This window comes from Lepus europaeus, chromosome 4, assembly GCF_033115175.1.
Source record: "Lepus europaeus isolate LE1 chromosome 4, mLepTim1.pri, whole genome shotgun sequence".
NCBI lineage: Eukaryota > Metazoa > Chordata > Mammalia > Lagomorpha > Leporidae > Lepus > Lepus europaeus.
In genome coordinates, this window is record NC_084830.1 from 129,020,127 (window position 1) to 129,042,260 (window position 22,134).

At 53.6% G+C, this 22,134-nt stretch overlaps 1 protein-coding gene across 2 annotated transcripts; it reads left to right on the forward strand.

The window, feature by feature from the left end:
* Window positions 1-1,270: 1,270 nt before the first annotated feature.
* On the forward strand, window positions 1,271-21,874 carry SPARC (secreted protein acidic and cysteine rich). 2 transcript variants are annotated; one of them, XM_062188805.1, is made up of 10 exons: window positions 1,271-1,377; window positions 10,520-10,588; window positions 11,809-11,880; window positions 12,425-12,509; window positions 13,873-13,994; window positions 15,729-15,849; window positions 17,476-17,609; window positions 18,196-18,344; window positions 20,225-20,373; window positions 20,794-21,874. In XM_062188805.1, the coding sequence occupies exons 2-10, from the start codon at window positions 10,532-10,534 to the stop codon at window positions 20,820-20,822; spliced, it is 918 nt and encodes a 305-aa protein (XP_062044789.1). In that variant the 5' UTR covers window positions 1,271-1,377; window positions 10,520-10,531; the 3' UTR covers window positions 20,823-21,874. The 2 variants fall into 2 exon arrangements, with proteins under 2 accessions (XP_062044789.1, XP_062044790.1); XM_062188806.1 differs by lacking the exon at window positions 1,271-1,377 and adding an exon at window positions 2,347-2,450.
* Window positions 21,875-22,134: the final 260 nt, after the last annotated feature.

A 22,134-nucleotide genomic window follows, 5' to 3' on the forward strand; every position in this document is an offset into this window, starting at 1 on the left:
ACAGGTTAGGTTGAGAGTGGTCAGGGACAGCGTCTCTGAGGAGGTGCCATGGGAACAGAGACCTGAAGGATGAGAAAGGTCCAGGCACAGGGAAATCAGACGAAAGAATGTCTCTGGAAGAGGTGAGAGCAAGTGCAGAGATCCTAGGGTGGGGCCAGCTTGGGATAGATGAGAACCTGAAGGGATGCCAGTGCAGACGGAGCAAAGTGGACACAGAGCAGGAGGAGGCAAGGACAGCGCCAGCGTCTGGGTGGGGGAGGGCTGCAGTGTAGCAGTTTAGTGTAACAATGTTTCCTGCTTCATCTCTTTCCATTTTGTTCAACCCCAACCCATGGTTGAAGGTCCACCTCTTCCAGGAAGCCCCTGCCAATCTGCATCCCTGGGATAAGCCTTAGAGCCTGTACTGCTCGCTTGTGCATAAGGAATGGGCTCAGCAAGATCCAAGCTCCTTGAGGACAGGGCCAGGTAGTAATTCTTGTACCTCCAGAGGGAGGGCACGTGACAAGTATCCAGCCAAGACCTGTTCCTCTGAGTGGCTCGCATGCCGTAGGAGTGAGCTAAAACGTGCAGTCAGCCTGCTTAGACGACAGTTAGCCAGTTAGCCAGTCAGCCAGGCCGTCCTAGGCGAGTCACTGCCCCTCTCGCTTCGACCCCCTGTCACCTTGGGCTTTGCTGTGAAGACAGAAGGTCCTCAGTAAGTCCTGACTGTTGTTGCTGCCATGATTATGATCCATGTCATCAATCGCCTTATCTGTTCTATTCTGAGGACACAGCTCTCCCAGCGGGAAGCCTAATCAGTCTTGCCTCTCGGTGCAGCAAGCAGAGTTAGAGTGGTTTCAGTTTTCTTTTGTTTAAGTCAAACCCCGAATCATCAAAGATGATGCTTCCACTGTTTTGTGTACAGAGGCAAGTCCTGGCCTTGCCTTGAATTGCTGTGCCTTTCTCAGCATTGCCTAATACTCCTGTGGAATCTTGGAAAGATCAGAAGGGCCTGGTCCTGCCTGGGGGCCCTGGGTCTTCCCTCACACAGGAGGAGGCTGTTCTCAGTGATTCCTGCCGGCCCTTCCAGCCCTGGCACTCGGGGAGTCTGTTTAGGCGGCAGCCCCAGAATGGGATCGGGTGTTTGGTTAGGACAGCCTAGTGCGAGGAGATGGAGAAAGAAATCAAAGAGACAGCTTTGGTTGTGCGGAGAAGGCGGGGGAGTGGGGGAGTGAGGGGAAGGAGGAGACAGAGGAGGAGGAGGGACAGGGTGGAGGGGGAGAGAGACCCAGCCCCTCGCTCTGAGTGGCTTCCTGTTGCTGTCTCTAAACCTCTCCACATTCCTGCAGATCTTCAGACTGCCCGGAGAGCTCTGCCTGCTGCCTGCCTGCCACTGAGGTACACGACCCTGCCCGGCCTGCCCTTTCTGCTTCCACCCCGACTCCCAGGTCACAGCTCCGGCTTGTGTGCAAGGGAGGGGCCGCCGTCTGGGGACGTGAGTCTCCTTCGGGCTCCATCACGCTCCGTCTGCCTGTTGCTTTTCCTTGATGGAGTCACAGAGGCATGGGGGCTCCCTTTTAGGTTTGCAGGAAACAATCTCATGCTGTCTCTGGGGGAGGGCTTCTCTCCCGCTCTCTCTCTTTCTCACATATTGCACTGTGTCTGTCTTTTTGCCCCTTTTGCAAATGTGGCTGCCACCTCTTTTCCTGGGCATCTGGTCCCGTCACAGCTGCCACAGGCATTTGCCTTGCCCCAGGTCCCAGGAAAAGAAACCTCCTAGACTTAGTCTTGGTCGGGGGCGGGGGGCGGCTCTGTTTTCCATACGGCACTTGGCACAGAGTGTAGATTTGTGGCACAGAATGTAGATTCGTGGCATAGAGGGTAGATTTGTGTCAGCGAGGCAAATGGGGAGGCCCCGGTCTGCCTCCAGAACCACCCCCCCCCCGCCCACCCCCTACAATGCAGGCACCAGGCACAGCCCATTTGGGTCAGGCATTGCTCCCACTGAGGTCCAGGATGGGCCACACAGGAACTCGCCAGCAGGAGCTCTTGATGATCTAGATCTAAGGAGCACAGATATCCGCATCTAGCCTAGCTAGGAGATGTAACGGGCAAGAGGGTATGGCCAGGAGGTGTCAAAAAGTGGGGAAGGGGTGCCCATCCCATGCTGGACCCTTCCACGGGACTGATGTCCAGCGGCTCAGGCTGTTGGGGCTTCTTCAGCCCAGTCCCCACCTTTCTCCACCTGCTGGCCAGTTGTTGAGTGGACTCTGAGTGTCCTGACAGGCGCCAAGATGGGTGCTGGGCTGAGGCTGGCCAACCAGGGCAGAGAGCGGCTGGTCCTCAGGAGAGCACAGTGTGTGGCGGCAGGGAAAGTGTTCTCGCCAGTAACACAGGAGGGCTGCATTTCTAAGCCTCAGATCTGGAGCAGGACTGCAGGCCTTGGGCACACTTTTTATGCGTGATCTTGGGTAAGTGTCCCCTGCACTTCACTTCCCTGTCTGTGAAGGAAGAGAACTGGGCTTGAGGGCATTTGGGGTACCATGTGGTCCCTCAGACTTTCCAAGGAAGTCTCTTACCTGGGATCCATGGACTGGCCTTTGAGTGGGCTTCAAGGCATCGGCAAGCCTCTTAAAATTGTAGGCACGGTGTGCGTGCGTGTGTGCCTCTGTGTGTGTGTGTGTGTGTGTGTGTGAAAGAGAGAGACAGAGACAAAGAGAATGGCGTTGACAGTTTTCAGCCTTCAGATTTTCTCACGTGGATGCAGGATCCCCTACGTGGCCAAGGAGGAAGTGGGTACGGGAAGCAAACCCGCATTACAGGAGGCTGAGCCACTTTACAGTGGGAGTCGCTGGGAAAGAGAGAGTTAACTGGAAACCATCAGCTGCCACATCGACAAAGCCTGGTGCCGGGAGGGGGAGGCGGGGTGGAGGGGGTTGTCTGGAGAAGGAATCGACTTTAGAAACTTTCTCCAAGTCCCACCCACCAAAAGGCTCTTCTCTGCCTGTGACGCCCCCGTGACTCACTCTCCGAGGAATGCGAGTTGCCACGGTAACCTTTTTTTTTTTTTCAGGGTCTGATTGCTAGCTGGGAGGGGATGCTGAAATGGGATCACTCAGAACTTCAGGCTAGGTTTGTCCCCTGCCCTACCCCAGCCCAGAATACAAGAATCACAGCAAACCCTAGGCCCTGCCTCTCCGATCCCCTAGGGCCCCAGAGAAGTGGCAGGCTGCAGGAAGATCCCTGGGCTGGGTGTCTGAAGACCTGGGTTCTAGTTCTGGCTGTACCCTGAGGTGCTACTGGACCTTGAACTCATCCCTTCTCCTGCTGAGTCCCCGTTTTCTCCTTGGTTCAAGAGCAAGGACAGCAGCACTCCCTGCGGATTCCTGTGGGTGCAGTGGGATGGGGCACAGGGATACTCCCTTCATAGATGGGGTGGGATCAGTCCCAGCTTCTCTCTGGCAGCTCCATCAGCTCAGGGTTTGTTCAGAAATTCCCTTTGCTAGAAGTGCTAACAGGCAGATTTTTAAAATAAGATTGTTTAACTACATTTTATATGGAAACGTTCTTGTCTGTGTCCCAAGAGTGTTATGTCCTCCAGTGTAGAAAAAGCATTGGCTGAGGGCATGAGCAGACCTGAGTTCTAACTCCAAGTGTGTGACATGGGGAAAGATACTTCCCCCTGTCTGGGCCTCAGTTTCCCAGTCTGTTAAGTGGGGGAACCTAAGCTAGATGGTCTCTAGGTGCTCTTTCAGCTCCGAAGTCCTGTGAACCTAAATCCCAAAGGAAACAAGCGTGCAGGGACCAGGGGACTTTGGGCAGACTTGTCAACCGATAGCAGGGCTAGGGCTCGCTACTCACAAGAGCCACTTCCCTTGCTGAACCTAAGTTATAAACAGTAAGGAAGATGGAGGAGGCAGAGAACTGAGGATGTGAGGTAAACAGTAGGACATTTGGCTTTTGAGATTATAAGGTGGATAGATGGGTATGTGACTATACACAGGGAAAGACACAAACTCACAGGGAGGAAGAGCACGAACACTGATTGCACCAGCAGACACTCAAAGCACAGTTAAAAGTAAGCATCCCAATACCTGAGTGCACAGAAAACCATGCACTCACATCCGTCTCCCTGGTGGCCTCTGACTGGCACATGTATGTAAGTGCTAGACGTACATTTGAGGTAAGTGAAAACTCTGACCTTTGACCTGTTACACTGAAGCAGACAGGAACACACAGATACACCAACAGGTGCATGAAGAGGCCCTCAAGGCCACATGGAACTTACGCAGACACACCATCAGGTGTGCAGACACACACTGCTATTTGCAGCCACACATGGATGTGCACAGACATAATATGGATCATGACAAGGAGAGATATGTAACACATGTATACCACCTGACTACTTCTATATCTTAGAGAGAGAGAGATTAAGGCCCAGGAGGGGAAAATTACTCACTTGAGGTTGCCCAGCAAATTGGAGTCTGAGACAAACTTCCAGAAGTTTGGAACCATGCAGACCCTGCCGTCTTGGAGCTTATGTACCTTCCTATATGATCAACAAACCCTGTGAATAATTAACATTATTCTATATTATTCACTATGAAAAATAAGTGACAGGCAGCACTTTCTCTCTCTCCTGTGTGGGTCTGTAATGACCTATCCTAGCCCACATGGCTTTAGCATTAGACCCAAAGGCCCAGCTCCAGGTGGCTAATAGGTGGGGACTTAACTGTCTCCCGCTGGCTCCATCCCTAGCCTCTTCTCAAAGGGAGAGAAGGGGAGGCTGGTCCTGAGCTTTCAGCCAGCTCTGGGAGTTAATGAAACTATCCTTTCTCTGTAAACAGAACCCGGTTCCTCCTTTCTTCCTAACCCTGACCGGGAACGCAGGGACGAGGTCAGCAAATAGGGACTTGACAGAATTATTTAGAAAAATAGTGCCCTTCTCAGCCAGGTGATGTCTTAGGTAGGAAATCAACTCAGCCCTCACCTGCAACGCCACAGAGCTTGCTTTTGGTAAGAAAAATATGATCAGAGATACCAGCTCTCTCCAGAGCTAGGTTCCTTCAGAACCTAGCTTGGTATTTACTCTTACTGGGAGGTTCCTCTGGGTCATCTTGTGTTTCTCATGGCTTTAAGATTTCAGATTGATTGGGTGAAAACATGAAGCATGATAAACATTTGGAGGTTCCTGAGCAGCTGGAAGTTTGGCTCAGATATCAGTTTGCTGTATGACCTTGAGAGAATTCTTTTCTCTAAGACTCAGTTTCTCTCTCTCTAAAATGAAAGGCATGGCAAAGATATTTCACACAGCCTGACATCACCAATCCCTCGGTAGTGGCTGTCAGAACTGTGGTCAGGATCCTAATGCCACTCCAGGCATCATTTGAGAAAAGACCAATTGATCGATTGATTATGTCTATTGCACATGAGGGAGGGCCACTGCAGGAATATAATGCCATATATTTGCTCCCTGTGGGATCTCTCAGGCCTCTCCACTTGTGACAGCCTGGATGCTTTGATGCTATTTCTCATCCCCTCCATTTGTGGTCACCTATGATTCAGCAGCGGTCCCTCTAGAGGGAGCCAGGAGGAAACGTGAGGCCCCACCCGAGCCTCCGCCAGCCACAGTGAAACGTGGCATCTTAGACGTGATGATGGACTCAGGCTGATTCCAGCCGCAAACTCCAGAGCCACCTCTGAGCTGCCCCAGAAACTCTCCAGTCCCAGGGTTTAGCACCCATGACACCCTAAACATTTTCCTTGGCGTCTTTCCTTCCAGCAAGAACTATTAGAAGCAGGATCAGGAAGTCAAAGGCTAAGTTGGGACGGGTGCTGCTCCAGTCAGCAGAGGTGACTGAAAGCGTCAGGGCTGAAAGGGAGCGTAGGGAGCACCTAGGCCAAGAGGTTCAATCTGTGTTCCTGGAAGAACCCAGAGATGCACCCAGGTGTCCCAGAGGGACATCGGGGTGTGTGAGCCCTCGGCCCCCAACTCCACTTCCTATTGCCTGCTTTAGCTTTTTCACTTCTTGCCTATTGATTAAAGGACAATAACCCTTTCACATGTTTCAGCAAATGCTAGAAGGTTTCAGCTGTTTGACTTTTGGACCTCTGGAGAAGAATTTTCTGGAAGAAAGGATTCTCTGGCTTACATAATTTTGGGTTGTACTCAACTAAAACAACCTGCTCATTGTACAGATGGACTGCGTAGGTCAGGTCTGGAGAGCAGAGACCTCCCCAGATTGGAGCAGCAGAACTGGCCTGGCTTGGCCCCCACCTCTCTGGAGTCCACCCTCCTTCCTCCTGGGGCCCAGCTCCCCGGAGGGCCTGGCTCACAGCTTCCTTTATTAGCCTCGGACTTGTTTCCCTCTCTTTGGGCTTGTTTACCACCAACATGTGTTTTTGGAACCCTTGTTTCCAAGCCAAATGGTGGGAATGAGCTGCTTGGCTTGCGTCAGCAGCCCAGCTAAGAGGCTGGCCTGGGGCCTGGTCTTTGTCACCGTGTCCTCTGGAGGCTGCGCTGGCGTCTCTTAAACCAACAGGGGCAATATCTCCTTTGTTCCCCTCCAATACTCCTTCCTTCCTGGGCCTACAGACAAAGAGCCAGGGTTCTTGCCCTGGATTCTTGAGGGGGATGGAGAGTCCAGGACGCCTGGATTTGAAGAAGTTCTCCCAAACATTGGTTACCTTTTTATCTGTATTGTCTTATATAAATCACCTTGCAAGGTAGGTGTGCTATTCCTCCCATTCTACAGAGGAGGAGACAGCTGAGGCCCAGAGAGGTAAAGTTGGTTTCTGAAGGTCACACAATTGCTAGGTGGTAGAGGTGGCATTTGAACCTGTACAAGCTGGCTCCAGAGCCCATGAGCTTATCTTTTTGCTGCAAACCTCTGCAAAAGCTTATGACACTCAGAACTATGGAAGCCACTAATCACATGTAGCTATTTATTGATCACTTAAATTGATTAAACCACAACTGAAAATTCAGTCCTTCGTTTGCATTGGCAACACTCCAGTTGTTTCATATCCACATCTGGACAGCAGTGGCCATATTAGACAATGCAGATATAGAGTATTTTCATGAGCTCAGAAAGTTCTATTGAGTTGTATTGCTCTGTAAATTCTTTCATTCCAATCAAGGCCAGTGATTACAGCTCAGATTCTGTGTTTCACATTCTAAGCATCGGTGATTCCAAAAACCACAGTCTGAAATTATAGAATTCTGAGATTTCCCCAGTTCTGACATTTGGTGGCTTTCAATGTCCAGGGCGAGCCCAAAGGTGGCCCTGTATTTTCTGCGGGAGATGAACTGGGGGGCTGGCTGTACTTTTCCATCCCCACAGTCTTTCCAAAGAAAGAGAAGTGACCTCAGCTTCAGGTCCTGCTGGCAGCCAGGGATGGGTTTTCAGCCATCTCCAGAGCAAATAAAGGCAAAAGGAAAGGACTCGATGTACGGAACTGGAGGCGGCAGTGGTGAGGTGGGGGTAAGGGTGAGGGGTGTCTGTGTTTGGTGGCCACCCCGCCAAGGGAAATACACCTCCTTTTCCTCCCATGGCCCAGGGCAGTTTTCCTTCCAACACCTCGGGCAGTTCACAGCCCAACTGGGCTGCACTCAGGTGACCGCTTCGGAAGGGAGTGGCTGCCAAGCGAAATAGTGAAATGCGCTGACATAGAGAACTTGCCAGTGGTGGAGGGAGCCCCATGGGGCCTCACCCCGGTCCTGCCACTTGAGCCCTGGGGCTACTGGCTGTGGGCAGATCCTACCTCTGTCTAAGTCTCAGTTTTCTCATCTGTGCTCTTAGGTGGAGAGACATGCCTGGAGCTCCGATGGGACGCTTGACTATGAAAACCACTCTGGGAAGGGGAACCGTATGCATTGTCATAGAGAGATGCAAAGTGGGGGGTTCTCATTCAGTGCTGGCCACTTCGATCCAGGCGCTGGCGCACATCTGGTGCCCGAGGACCACAGCTGCTGCGTCTGAACGCTGCGCTCCCTGTTCTGGCCCTCTGCAGTGGTGGTCGCACCCTGCAAGCTTTGCATGATGGACACCGGCCTCTTTGGTCAGGGGTGTTTTAGAGAACCTCGGAGAGGTTCCTCATGGGTTACTCAGGGAGGATGGCTGCGCATCCAGATTAGCCCAGCCGCTTCCTTTCCCTGCATCCCCTCGTCTGGAGGAAAGGGTTCTGTTATGTAGCACTGCCCAAATTTGGGAAACCACTCTCAGCCAAGGGCTTGTGTTCTGTTTTTAATGGTCTTCCTCTCTGCGTTTCTCTCCCACCACACCCCCGTGTCTGAGCTCCATCCCTGTTAGGCTCACCCCAAGTCCACGAGAAGGGAGGCTTGTCCATTTGGGGTGGACCTGAATGCTCCTCCTCAGGAAAGGGGACTCGGACCCTCCCACGCCTGTCTGCCTACCTCCCAGTGTGGTCAGAAAGCTCCAGAGGGTCAGTGTGCACGTGCGAGTGCTTTGGAAACCATGAAGCAACACAAGACTTGGAGCCAGGGATGGGATGGCAGACAGGGTGGTTGTGCAGCGGGAAGATGGCGAGGCAGGCCAGATGGGAGACTCAAGCTGCAAAACTCTTTCCTGGTTAGCGGGAACGGGAGTCTGCTCAGGTGAGGGACGTGGGCTCAGGAACTGTCGATCCTCTTGGCTGTCTAACCGTGAAGCTTTTCACATCTCCACTCCTAGCCAGGCTCTCCCCCAAGGACGTGGCCTCGCTGGCATTACTGCCCAGATGGGGTGACTCTTGTTCTAGCTGCTACTCTCACTTCGACCTTTCAACTTTAGTCTCAGACAAGGCCTTTGTTGATATTTTCCCTCCTGTTGCATTCGTCCAAAGCCACATGCAGGAGCTGTTTTACTTGTGTCTTCCAAAAGGGGAAGCAAGGAAGGAGATTTTTTTTTTCCACTTACGTCTGGGGGAACAAGTGAGCAACTGTGTGTAGGGGAGGAATATTCCAGAAACTGCCTGGAAAGGGAATTCTGGACTCCTCTGGGAGTTGGGGTTATCATGAAGCAGTGCCAAACGCCAAGGTCAATTCCTTTAAATTCCTGTAGTTTTGTTTCATGCAGACTTCATGAAATGAGGTATAAGATTTTGTGTCTAAAAAGTCAGGTCTTCCTCTGCCTCTTCCTGACACCTAAATATTATAACCCAAGTGAAGATGGGCAGCACCAAGGAACTGTGAAATGCCAAGGCCAGCACGTGCCTGTGACGTTTCTAGAGTATTTTTAAGGTCCCAGTTTAGCTAGTCTAATTTTCTCGGTTGATGGATGGGCAGCCAGATTCCCAACAGGACGAAGGGCTTATACTTCTGCTGAGGTAGAACAAGCCCTGGCATTGGATTTGAACATGGGTGTTTCTTCCTGGGGTACCTTCCACCACCATGCTTGGTCAGCTGAGAAATCTTGGGAACAACTAGGGATGATGAGCCTGATATGAGAGTTTTGGGACAACTCAAGAGGCAGAGGGAGCAGGTTTATTCTGTGTGACTACAGAAGAGGCGATGGGACTGGCTGGGACAGGTGTAAGGGAGGCATATTTGGAACAGGATATAAGGAGGAACTGTCTAAAGCCTTTTGGACTTGGAAGGCCATTTAGTTAGTGCAAGAAGGAAAATGTCTCCACCGCAGATTCTCTCTTAGGCTTGGCATCAGAGAAGAGTCTGCTCCAAGGTCCCTTATAATCATGAGAGTATAGAGAATACAGCCCAACATGCAGGAAACAAGGTCTTCGTGTGGCCAAGGCAGAGGAGCTCTCTAGACCTCAGCTGATATCCCTTCTGCAGCATAATGAAGGAAGCATCTGGGCAGTTTCCCTAGAGGGTCCAGAAAAGTGTTGTCCCTGCTGGAGAAAAACATGACCATCCTCAGGTGTGAACAGGCCACACACAAGACTACTGCTGTTTGTTTCAGGAGGTGGATCTCGTTGTGTCACACCGGCAAGAGGTTGCCGCCTATTAGCTTCTCCCATTGCAGAAGGGGTGGGGAGGAGGAAGAAGAGCTTGAAGTGTGGGGGGAAAAATCATCTTAGAACACCAGGCAGTCAAGGGCCCTTGAAGACGATCTAGTTTGGTGTGGGCTAAACTTGACAAATTAGTCCAGGTTATTGATTAACTTCTATAAAATATAAATAAAGACATTGAGAAAGGGGATCTTACGGCATAACCATAAATGGAAAACTCTGTACCTTTGTCATAAATAGAAGGAAGCTATAAAAATAAACAGAGAGGAAACTAAACAACTTCCTTCCATTCTGGCAGGATACGGTTTCCTGTCGGAGGTGCTGAGCCAGAGGCCTGCTCTCTCTTTGTTAAAAAGCGAGAGATGTGTTAGAGAGATGTCAGAGACTGCTCAGCACCCAACTCAGGCTTTCTGGATCACAGGAGTTCAAGGGAACCAACTTCCTCCCATGTCTTTTGCTACCATGTAACAGATGCCACCTAAAAGGATCTCACAGATCACAGGAGTGCGTTGGGAACACCATCAGGAAACCTCCCGCCCGCTGACCTCTCTCTCTCTCTCCCCCTCAGGTTCCCAGCACCATGAAGGCCTGGATCTTCTTTCTCGTTTGCCTGGCCGGAAGGGCCTTAGCAGCCCCTGTAAGTACCGAAGCACTGGATCTTCTCATTCGTACCTCCTACCCCCAGCCTCAGGTGCTCAGATGGGGTAGGACTTCTCCACCCCAAATTAGTTCTTATTTTTTAAAAAGAATTTTTCTTAAGCCAACAAGTTCAGGAGAAGAACTGAGAAGAAGCGCAGTAAGTGGAGATTCCAGGGAAGAGAGAGCTCCTGGTAGGTGAAGATGAACTCAGCAGTGGGAGCTTCCTAGAAATGGACCAGGATGGCTTTTGAAGGAAGTGACCTCATTGTCAGAGGCAGAATTCCTTGAGGGCAAGGAGGATGCTGGCAGGGAGGATGCTCCCTGGAGTGGTGGTGTGGGGAGAGATACAGGGTGGATTATAGATCAGAGGGCTTGGGGAGGGTTGGAAAGGGCAGCCCCGGCTCCGGGTGGCAGAGCCAACAGACGGCCTCCGAGACGTTGCCAACAGAAAGCATCAGTTCCAGCAGCTTTCACGTCTTGAGAGAATGTGCCAAGGAGAATTTTAAAAAGTCAGCAAGAGCCATTTTGGTTGAACTTGGGTCACCCGCCTGCTTCTTGGCCTGGGGAGGGTGGGGCATTCATTGACTGCCAGGTAGTCCTTTGGAGAAGTCCAGGTTATCCAGAGCTCAGTCGAGAGCAGGAGGAAGAAATGGGGGACAGGCAAGCAGAGCAGTGTCTGTCAACCCAGGGCTCTCTTCCGCAGAGGTGGGAGGGCAGGAGGCACTGGCGATCCTGACTGGTAGGTTTTGGCAAAGGTAGGCACTCATCTTAGCAGCAGCTCCAGCCAGCCAGGGACCTCAGTGTTAAATGTTGTCTCCCGTCTTCCTCCCGCAAGCTGAAATGCCAAGAAGGAATTGCCCAACAGTAAGATCACACTGTGGGGAACGTAAGGGTCTCACGGTGTGTGACCCCTCTGGTGTCGGTGTCCCCATCTGTAAAATGGGGGAGCTGGTCTGGATCAGTGTGTTTCATGCCTTAGAGGAACTCGGAGCATCAGAAGCGCTGTTCCTGGCTAAATCTTAGACACCTGGATGAAAAGTACATAACAGGCACGCTGCTCCCACATTCCGTGACTTCTCCTTTGCCCCGTCCCCCGTGCCGTGGCATTTGCTGAGGCACAGCCTTGGGAATCTCCAGTGAGCTGCTCTCCGAGCACCCCCAGCTGTGTTCCCGGCCTTGGCCCTGACCCCTCTGAACCCCACTTTCTCTTCCTCGCAGCAGCAGGAAGCCCTGCCTGATGAGACAGAGGTGGTAGAGGAGACTGTGGCCAAGGTGGCCGAGGTGGCTGAGGTACGTCTGCCCACATCTGCTCCCTCAGAAGTGCTGCTGGGGACTGCGGCTTCTGCATGCTGCCATGGGGTATCTCTTCCCGTCCTGTGCTCACACACAACTCAGGAGCGAACGCTGAGTACTCCCCAAATCCAGACACACTCCTGAACTCGGCCCAGACCGACCGTGGAGCCCACGGTCCCCCACGTGGAAAGCAGATGAAGGGGGAGCTGCTCAGGTGCAGCTGCCACGGGTGGAGGGTTGGGCTTCCCTTCGTGCTCTGACACCCAGCCGTGGTGTCCCCTGGGGCACTCAGTGGACTTCCAGGGCGCTATAAAACATGTGATATGGCTAATTAGGAATGTATCAATACATTGACAAACAAATAATCATTATGAGACTAAATCCCTGGTGTGGGTGCTCCCTGTGCCCTGGGCCCAGCCCACCTTCCCAGCTGGTCTTCACCAGCCCCGAAGTTCAGACAAGTGCCCCTCTGGTCTCCACCTCCTTCTCCCAGGCCTGTGGCGGGGACAGTGTTTGATTCATTCTTTTCCCTCCTTCCTAGGTACCTGTGGGAGCCAACCCCGTACAGGTGGAGGTAGGAGAATTTGAAGAAGTTGAGGAAACCGAAGAGGAAGTAGTGGCCGAAAGTAGGTCCTTTTCCTGTGGCGTGGCTGCCTAGGGCTGGGCCTGAGCCCCTGGGAGTCTCCTGCCCAAGGAAGTGAGGGGTGGGGTTCCCAGTGGGTTGTGGAGGAGAATGGCTTTGATTTAAAGGCCGCGGACCCACTGTGGCACTCAGTGCCCTGGAGGCTGGGACCCATGTATTTGTAGCCAGGCCATCCATCCGTGCTGAGTGGCAGGAAGGGAAGGTCCCCGCCTGGAAATGGCCTCCTTCCCTCACAGCTCTCTGCCCTGATTGTAAAGTGGGAGTCCACCTTCCCCCTGAGGTCACTGGTCACTCCTGCACATGGGATGCCCCTGGCCTCTGTCTCAGCACGAGCCCCGTGAAAGAGCAGGTCTGAGGGTAGAGATCAGGAAGTTTCACGCACAGCTTATTCCTCAAGGAAGTGAAAAGTGGCAGAGCCCACGGCCTGCTCCCCAGGGAGCTGGTGCCAGAGGCAGAGGCATGGCGCCAGCACCCGTTCTGGGGCATTCCCACCCAGGCGAGGGTCCGGGAAGCTTGAAGCGAGGCTTCTCCATGACAGCTTGCCTTGCTCCTCGGAGCTACAGCTTCCTCCCCTTCCTTGGGGAGTAGAGCCTTGCCGAGGGCTGTCAGCAGCAAGACAAGACAAAGCAGAGAGGTCTTGGCCTGGAGCTGGGCAGAGCAGGCACCCCCTCTGGGGGGATTAAAATGCCCAGAGGTAAGCATGAGGAGGGAAAGGCGAGATTAAGCTCACATCCCGAGGCGGTGATGAGCGGGCACCTGGACCCAGCTGGGCACTGCGTTTTAGTTGGAGCAGAGGGCTGTCTGCTGAGTCATGTTCCTTCCCTCCACGCCCACCCCATCCGGTGTTTACCAGATACAGCTGGGCTCCATTGTCTGTGTGCGCCTCCATGCTCTGCTCCCTCTTCCTTTACGGCCCCTTAAGGCTGTCTGGTTGGGCCTCACAGCTTCCTGGCTCCTTGACAACTTTCCAAGGCTTCCCAGAAGGCCCATTCTAGAATCCAGAAGTGGCTCACTGTGGTTGTTCAGCTGAGCTGGGAGCACAGTGGAGGCGTCAGCCCTCGGGGAGTCACACGGCACCCCGTGTTCTGCGTCCCAGACTGAGCCGCCAGCTCCACAGAGGTGCCTGACTTGACCTCAGATGGAAACTCAGTTCCCAGAGAGGATCAGCTGCTCCCCTAAATGGCAACTGCTAGGCCCAGGGAAGAGCAGGGCGGACTCAGGACCACCCAAAGCCCGGATCAGGGGCCACAGCCAAGCTTCATGTGCTCAGAGCACGGTTGGGATGTGCTTGGGGTGAACGTGCGAGCCCCACGTGCGGCTAATCCTGTGCCCTCGCACCCTGCCAGACCCCTGCCAGAACCACCACTGCAAACACGGCAAGGTGTGCGAGCTGGATGAGAACAACACCCCCATGTGCGTGTGCCAGGACCCCACCAGCTGCCCTGCCCCCGTGGGCGAGTTTGAGAAGGTAAGGGCTGGGCCCTCAGAATGCAGAGTGTCTCCCCACAAACCCGTGATGTGGTGGTCCACCCGGGTAGCTGCTGGTCCCCAAGTCCCCTCATTCGGTCTGGTCACAGCTGGGCAGGGGAGAGGGTAGGAGACAGCCCTGCCTGGCACTGGATCTCGCCAAGAACCAGCAGGAATTTCCTCGGCACCATCTGGTTGCAATCTCTGTGCCAGACTCCACACAGTCTCAGACCAGAAACCATCAACCAACAAGGACTGAGACAGGGAACTTCTCTACTTGGGTGCAGCTACGCCAGGCATAGGCTCCAAAAATGTGGGTCAGACTAAAGGTTGGCTCCAAACTTCGTCTCATCCCTTGTTAGCTGTGAGATCTTAGCTCAGTTACTGAACCTTTTCGGATCTTAGTTTTCTCCTGTTTAAAGAGGGGGATGAAAATAGTTGTTAACTACTAGGGCTCCCTACGGCGATCTGCCAGATATTGCCTGCTCCATATAAAGTACCCAGTAAGTGCTGCTGTTTAAAAAATCTCTCAAATCCATCCATTTTATCTCCAATAGGACCCATTCATCCATCCATCCCTCGCTCCTGGCACCTAGATTTTGACCACCCACTCTTGCCAGCCATTGTGCCAGCCACAGTGTAGCTCACAGCAGTAAATCTGGTACCAGTGCTATTTGCATAACACCCCAGCTGGCTTCTCCATCTTTGTCTCTCCCAACGACAACATACTTTATCTCTCCCTTTCATCTCTCATCCCCTACCATACATCGCATTGGTCTCCCAGGCCCAGCAGGTGCCCCTCTGCAGTGACATGTGACAACACTAAGAGCGTACATGCAGGATGTTCACTAAGGCTACCCTCCGACACAGCTCTCACTGCCACCGCCCCCACTGAGCCCTCAGCATCTCTCCCTGGCTACTCGCATGCTCAGAGATGAACCAGGAGGAGTCAAACGACTGTTCACAGCCACGGTCTGCTACAGTGACAGATTAAGGATAGGAAGTGAGGTCACAGGGAGAAAGACTAACGGTAGGGTCTAGCTCTGGCCCTCCTGTGAGGGGTCCCTGAGAGCACATTCTTACCCCACCTACAGAAAGGCAGCCACATGTGAGTGATGCTGCTGCCCCGGGAAGCCCATCAGAGACAGCTCCTGCAGTTTAGTGGGAGTCTGTCCCATAGGCACCCTGTGCTTATCATGTACCAAGATTCCAGACTCCTGGGAAGAAAGCAGATGTCCAATTGAAACCACAGCATACAAGCTGTCTGGGCACAGTGAGCCTCGCTGTCAGGCGGGGAAAGCTTTCCAACAGTGCAAGGAACCAGCTGTTTGCCAGTGTGGCTCCCAGATGCCAGCCAAGGGCCAACCTTGTGAGCAGGCTTTCCAGGGACAGCAGTCCCCGGCCTGCTCTGTTTGCTCCTCTTCGCACACACTTGTCTTTTCCTGGCCCCCATCTTTCACTCATCCTTCCAGTATCTTCTGGGTTCCCATATCTCAGCCCCGTCTCAGTTGTGCCTCTGTTGGAGACCGTCAGTGAGTCTCAGCATGGTCTGGACATACACCTGGGAGCCCCCAAAACGGGTCCCTGTTGCATTGCCACTGATTCACTGTGTGACTTTGGGGTAATCACACTGCTTTCTTGGTCCCTGTGTCCCCGACACTGAATTGGGCGAGGACAGGGAAGCCAGCCACGGGCTTCGGGAATAAGGAGGGGATGCTCTGTGCTTTGCCAACAGGTTTGCAGCAACGACAACAAGACCTTCGACTCCTCCTGCCACTTCTTTGCCACAAAGTGCACCCTGGAGGGCACCAAGAAGGGCCACAAACTCCACCTGGACTACATTGGGCCTTGCAAATGTGAGTGTTCCTGGGCCCTTCCAGACTCCTGTCCCGGAGAGCGCTCTGTACTGGAACTGATGCAGGCTCTACCGACCCCATGTTGTGTGGTCTTGAGTGAAGCTCTTCTCCATTGATGGAGTTGATGATTGTCCGAGGGTAGGTTCCTCTCAGGGCAAGGACTGAGCAGCTGCCGAAGCTCACACTCGGAGGGGTTCTGGAGTCACTCAGTAGCTTCCAACTGTACCTCTCAGATGAGGCAGTCCTTCTGGAAGGCTGACCTGAATCATTCCTGCTGCAATGTTTTGAACCAAAAATGATGCCTGACACAGTCTTACAAAGTATTTTAACAATGTTTGGATACCAGGCTCTGGAATAGGGCATGCCTGTCAGTTCCCCTTGGGCCCTACTGCTCAGAGTTGTCATATTCAGACTCATTCACTCCTACCTCATTACATTCCTACCTGCCTTCACCTGGCCTCCTGGGAGGCAGGTGTTTGGGAAAGGATGCTGGGATGCTGTCCGGTCTTCTGTGAGTGATCCCAGCTATAAGTAAGCCTCAGGGACTTACTTAGCACCCTCCCTATCCTTCAAGACACCCAAGACACTGCCAAGACAACATCCATACTCAGGGGGTCTGGTCCATTCTGGCACTGAGAGAAGCCATCACCTGCCCAGGTGTGCAGGTGTACAAAGTGGGGCAGAGGGGCCAGAAATAAAGTTCTCCTTGTGGTCATGCCTGCTCTCCCAGTGATGGGGCCCAGGGTGTGAAAGGAGAAAGCAGACACTAGGGCAGGAAGGCAGTGGGAGGAAATGGTGCTAACACATTCTCGGGCAGTGAGGTTAAGAATGTTCCCAGGAGGCTTTACTGTCCCCTGAGGCCTGCTGCCAGTTCTCCCTAACTTGCAGTGTTTCTATCCCAGATGTTCCCTTCCACTCCCCAGCTGAGAGTCAGGAAGACAATGGTCCCATCCCACAGAAGGCTCTTTCTCTAGGCCCAGCGATGAGGAAGGAACAGGCTGAGCTCCCAGGCAACCACATTGGCCTGTGGCTCAGATAATGTGGCCTTGAACAGATCGCTTCTCTTCATGCTGACCTCTGAGTCGGATCAGAGGGATGGACCTGGATGAAATCTCCCAGTCTGATATTCTGAAATTCTAAATTCCAGGGTCTGATCCCTACATCTAAGAAAGTTCTGGTGGCGAAGCAGCCCTGATTCCTCCATCCTCATCCTTGCAAAGCTGGGCCTGTGGACACCTGTTACTCCTCAGGCTCACAGCTTCAAACACCTGTCACTGATGGATGGCACCAGTGCAGGCGCAGCCCCTGCTAGGATCCCGCTCAGGGCCCACCCAGAGAGGTGCAGGAGCCTCAGGGCTGAGCCATGCCCCTGAGCGTGGAGCGGATCAAGGCTGAGGAAGCAGAAGTGCCTTTCGCCTTTCCATTTGCACAGTGTTCTTTCTTCTCCCTACACAGTCTCCTTTGTTTATTGTCCAGTGAGGAAGCTCTGGCCTGGAGGGTGGAGTCACTGTGCCAAGGTCGCCGATTGATGTGGCCGTGGGAGTCAGGCATGGGATGGGGAGAGCAGTCAGCTCCCGGGCAGAAAGAGTCAGGGTCTGTGCTGACCACCTGTGTTTTGGACCCTAGACATCCCCCCCTGCCTGGACTCTGAGCTGTCTGAATTCCCCCTTCGCATGCGGGACTGGCTCAAGAACGTCCTGGTCACCCTGTATGAGAGGGATGAGGGCAACAACCTTCTGACGGAGAAGCAGAAGCTGCGAGTAAGTGGTCTGCATCCAGCCTGCCCCTGGCCCTGCTGGCCCCGGCTGCTAGAGAGCCATGTACCGCTGCAAGCTCACACCCTACCCTGGAAGATCTCTGTGCCCTGGGCTCCCATACACACCTGCCTCCTGCTGCCCTAGGAGCTCCTAGTGCACATTAACATGTTAAAGACTCTGCTCACGTCCTTTAACCCAGTATTAAACAAAAGAAACACAAACAACCCTGCTTTGTCTGCAGATTTAAACTTTAATGGGCATATCAAGCACCCCAAGGTGCTGATAAAATGTAGATGCCTTGGCCCCACCTTAGGCCTGCTGAAGGATTGTGTCTATGTGGTGAGGCCCAGGACACTGCTTTTCAGCAGGCCTCCAGGTGATTCCGATGTGGGCGGCACTCTGGAGAATCCCTAAGGCCATCCCTGGCCTCCACTTTCGCGAATGAGATGCTGGTTCCCATCCATGCCACTCACTTCCTTCCCCTCTCTGTGATCTTTTTCGTCTTGGCTGGTCTCAGCCTGCTCTTGTCCCAGCTGGCCTGGACAGTATGCCCTGGCTCCTTGGTCACCCAGTGTCTCTGCTCCCACAGGTGAAGAAGATCCACGAGAATGAGAAGCGCCTGGAGGCTGGAGACCACCCCGTGGAGCTGCTGGCCCGAGACTTCGAGAAGAACTACAACATGTACATCTTCCCCGTGCACTGGCAGTTCGGCCAGCTGGACCAGCACCCCATTGACGGGTAAGATCCCTCTGCTCCTTAGGGCCCCGGAGTGGACAGTCATGGGTCAAGGCTGGTGGGTGTAACAGCTTTCAGCAGCCTCTGCTGCCCCTAGTCCAGGACCCAGAGTGGGCCTGGGGGTTCAGGCGAAGGAACAGGAACCCGAGAGAGGTTGCTGATCTGGGAGGAAGAAAGCCAAGAGATGCTTTCTCATGCCTGAGGTGGGAATCAGCTGGGTTTGGACACCCAGTTGTGCAGGGGAAGTGAGCTGGGCTGGAGGACGGGACTCCATGGGGTGGCCGGGCCAGGTTGGGGGCAGTATGCCTGCGTGCTATCCCTCAATGCGACACTGGGAGTGGTGTCCAAGCCCTCTACTGAGGCCCAGCCCCACCAGGACCCACCTGGCCCCGGAAATTCCTAAAACATTCCTAGTCAGCCCTGTCCACAGAGCCAGCCCTGGTGTGGGGCTCCTTGCCCCTTGGCTTAGTGAGTTAGGAAGAACCATGCAGCTGCGTGGCAGGGTAAGCAGGCAGCCGAGCAGTGACCGATGCTTGCTGAGAGCTTGCTGTGGGCCCTGCACAATTCTAGCAGGGGACAGAGCTGTTCTCAGAGCTGATCGCAGCCCCCACCTGTCTGGGGCTTCCCTGGTGGTGGTGGGAGTGGTACTGTAAGGTGTCCCCTGTACCTTCCCAGGACCTCCCCCTGCCCCAATTTCTTTCCACTGTGAGCAGCAGATCAGAAGGGGAAGGAGAGGCTGCCTGCTCTTGTGCCTGGGGAGCCATGCTGTGCCAGGGGAGCTCCTGGGATGCTCACGGCTTGCTGGGTGTCCAGCCCATGTGCCTGGAGCCTACCCACGCTGCTGGCTGTCTTGAGTGGCTGAGGTCTCCTGGGTTCTGGGAAGCTCCCTGCTGCTTCTCTCCCAGACTCTTGCCGTGGCTGGGATCCAACTGAGTCACTCACAGTGACAGGGAGGGGAAAAGTCACAGGGAACATCTGGAGCTTAGGCTGAGCAGCTGGATCCCTTTGCAGCAGAGGGGCCTGGGGGGAAGCTTCCAGCCGTGGCTGCAAGAACTGTGCATGTGGGGAAGCACTTCAGCCTGGGCTAAGGGGCCACCTCCCCCTCCTCCTCTTGCCCCAGAGCTGCAGGTGGCCTGGCTGTATCCCTGCCCCTCCCTGGCCTCAGTTTCCCCACTGGCACAGTGAAGGGGAGAGAGAGTTTCTTCCCACTGAAACCCAGTGTGATTCCTTTCTTGAGTTGGGTGGGGCCAGGAGGCTTGAGGGTGAGAAGGGAAGAATGTTGTAGGGACAGCTGGCTGAAGGATTTAGGGAACAAGGAGCCCAAGACCAGCAGGGAGGACGGGGCGGGAAGTTGGAAGGGCCTCGCTTGCAGATGTGATACACAAAAGCAGCAGAGCTCTGGGCACAAGGTTAGGGAGCCCCTTGACGCTCACTGCCAATCTCAGGCCCTCCCCAACCCCTTCCCCAGAAGTCAGTGCTATCCTCAGACCCTTTCCTAGGCATTTGCAGCTATATAAATATTTGTCCAGTGTGGTTTCATACCTGATTTTGATGCACCATTAACAAATGCTAGATTTTTAAGTCTTTGGGCCAATTCTCAGCCAGTTAGGAGTGAATGAAATGCACCAAGAGACCTTGGTTATTAAGTCCATAAGACCTCAGGACAGGGAGCGCCCTTAGAGGTAGGGCCACTCCTCCCTGACTGTGATGGAAAGGGAGACTGGGGCTCAGCGTGGGGCAGAGTGGGTCCTCGGCGGGGCTGTGGGCCCGACCAGCATTCTGGCATCACACAGCTTTTCCTCCTGTGCTGTAAGGCAGGCTCACTGGCCTTGCTGGGGAGTGTGGCTTCCTCATGCTCAGGCCTGCCCGCTTCCTCCCTGCAGGTATCTGTCCCACACCGAGCTGGCCCCGCTGCGTGCACCGCTCATCCCCATGGAGCACTGCACCACCCGCTTCTTCGAGAACTGTGACTTGGACAACGACAAGTACATCGCCCTGGAGGAGTGGGCTGGCTGCTTCGGCATCAAGGAGAGTGAGTGTGCAGCAGGGCTCTGGGTCAGCCTCTCTCTCTGTCTCTCTCTCTGTTGTCCCTCTCTGCCTGTCTCTGACTCCTGTCTGCTCTCCCTGTCGGGTGGCCTCCCTCTCTCTAGTGTTTTCCTGATCCTTCGCTGGCCATCTGTCCATCTCTTCATCTTCCACTGTGCCAAGCACTATTTTGGGAACTGGCAGGTCCACAGAGAGGAAACGGGAAGTATCACTTGCCCCTCGGGACAGGCCAGGGGCAGGGAGGTCAAGGCTTCTCGGTCACCAGTCACCACTGTCCTAGGTGACCTGTGGCTGGTCGCCAGCCCCTGCCCATGGGGACCAGTGGGACGCCCCTTACTCCTTGGGAAGTGCCTCTTCACTGACGCGGCGCCTGTTTCTAACTCTGCTATCTTTTCTTGCTTTGCAGAGGATATCGACAAGGATCTCGTGATCTAGATCCACGCCTGCTCCTGCAGAGCCGGATTCTCTCTCTTTGATCTCCCCTCCCTGTTCCCCTCATGTTTAAAATGTTTGGATGGTTTGTTGTTCTGCCTGGGGACAAGGTGCTAACATAGAGTTAAATGAACACATTAACGGTGCTAAAAACGGAAATTGTAACCCCATCACCACCTTCTAGCTGTCCCTTGACTGCCAAGGCCTCGCTCACCCATTCGCATGCTCACTTCCTCCTGGCGGTGTGGCCGCTGTCTTACTGGCCTGAGTGGAAACTCATCTACTCAGGCTGCTTTGAACACACATTGCATCCTGAGACTTTCCCCTGTTACTCTGCTTGCAGTGAGTGCTCACCAAGTCAGACTTTGTGTTACTTTGACCTCATGGGATTGGCTGCCCGTGGCTCTTCCCCAGGTGGCCTGGAGGTGGGTGAAGGGAAGTAATGGACAGGTGATGCTGGCAGAGTTTCTGGGACTGGAGGACCAGGGGTGGGAGAAGCTGTGCAGAGTCCTCCGGCCAGAGCGGCAAGTCCTGTCTCCTGGGGCCGACAGAAGTTCCTAGGGCTGTGCCATGAAGTATGCCACCTCTCTCAGAGCCCGGCTCCTCCCCAGCCCCTTTGCCGTTCAGTGCAGTTTCTTTCTGCACTGGGCTGTTGGTTCAAACAGTGGGAGTCATGGACCATCAGTTTCCTAGGGGGTGGATCAGCACAACCTCCGGGGACTGTGAGGTATTTCTGGCAGGAAGGCCCAAATCAAGAGAGGGATGGAGAAAGTTGTGAAATAGAAAAAGTGGAGTTGGTGAATTTTTGCTTCTTCACATTTGGATGGCTGCCATAAGGCTCCTAGTAGCTTCCTCCTTTTCTTCCCTCCTTTCCCCATCTATTAATCAAGAGAAACTTCATCATCAATGGGATGGTTGGATCTCACAGGCTGAGAACTCGTTCACCTCCAAGCATGTCATGAAAAAGCTGCTTCTCATTAATCTTGCAGACTCTCGCCACGATGTGAAGAGTTTGACGAATCTTTCCAAATAAACAGTAACGACTTAGAAACTGCTTTCCTGTGTGATTTTGCATGTGTCTTCGTCCGAGTCACCTTATCACCTGCACACACAGACTCCTGGCCATATGGGCCTAGAGGTCTCACATGCAGACACACTGTGTGTTCATTGATTGCACAATGCAAACCCTTGCAAACACATTATTATGCTTCTCTACACACACCTGCAGTGACGCTTTTGTACACACGTCATGCGTTATGCACAGGAAGTGTGTGGTTCCCATAAGCACTAATTTAGCTATTTTAATTTAATGACC

Excerpts from the sequence above, each read along its gene's own strand:
- SPARC (XM_062188805.1), top strand. The coding sequence starts at position 10,532 with ATGAAGGCCTGGATCTTCTTTCTCGTTTGCCTGGCCGGAAGGGCCTTA. Across the intron at positions 10,589-11,808 it reads GAAGGGCCTTAGCAGCCCCT|CAGCAGGAAGCCCTGCCTGA; the intron begins GTAAGTACCGAA and ends TCTTCCTCGCAG. Across the intron at positions 18,345-20,224 it reads GACCAGCACCCCATTGACGG|GTATCTGTCCCACACCGAGC; the intron begins GTAAGATCCCTC and ends TCCTCCCTGCAG.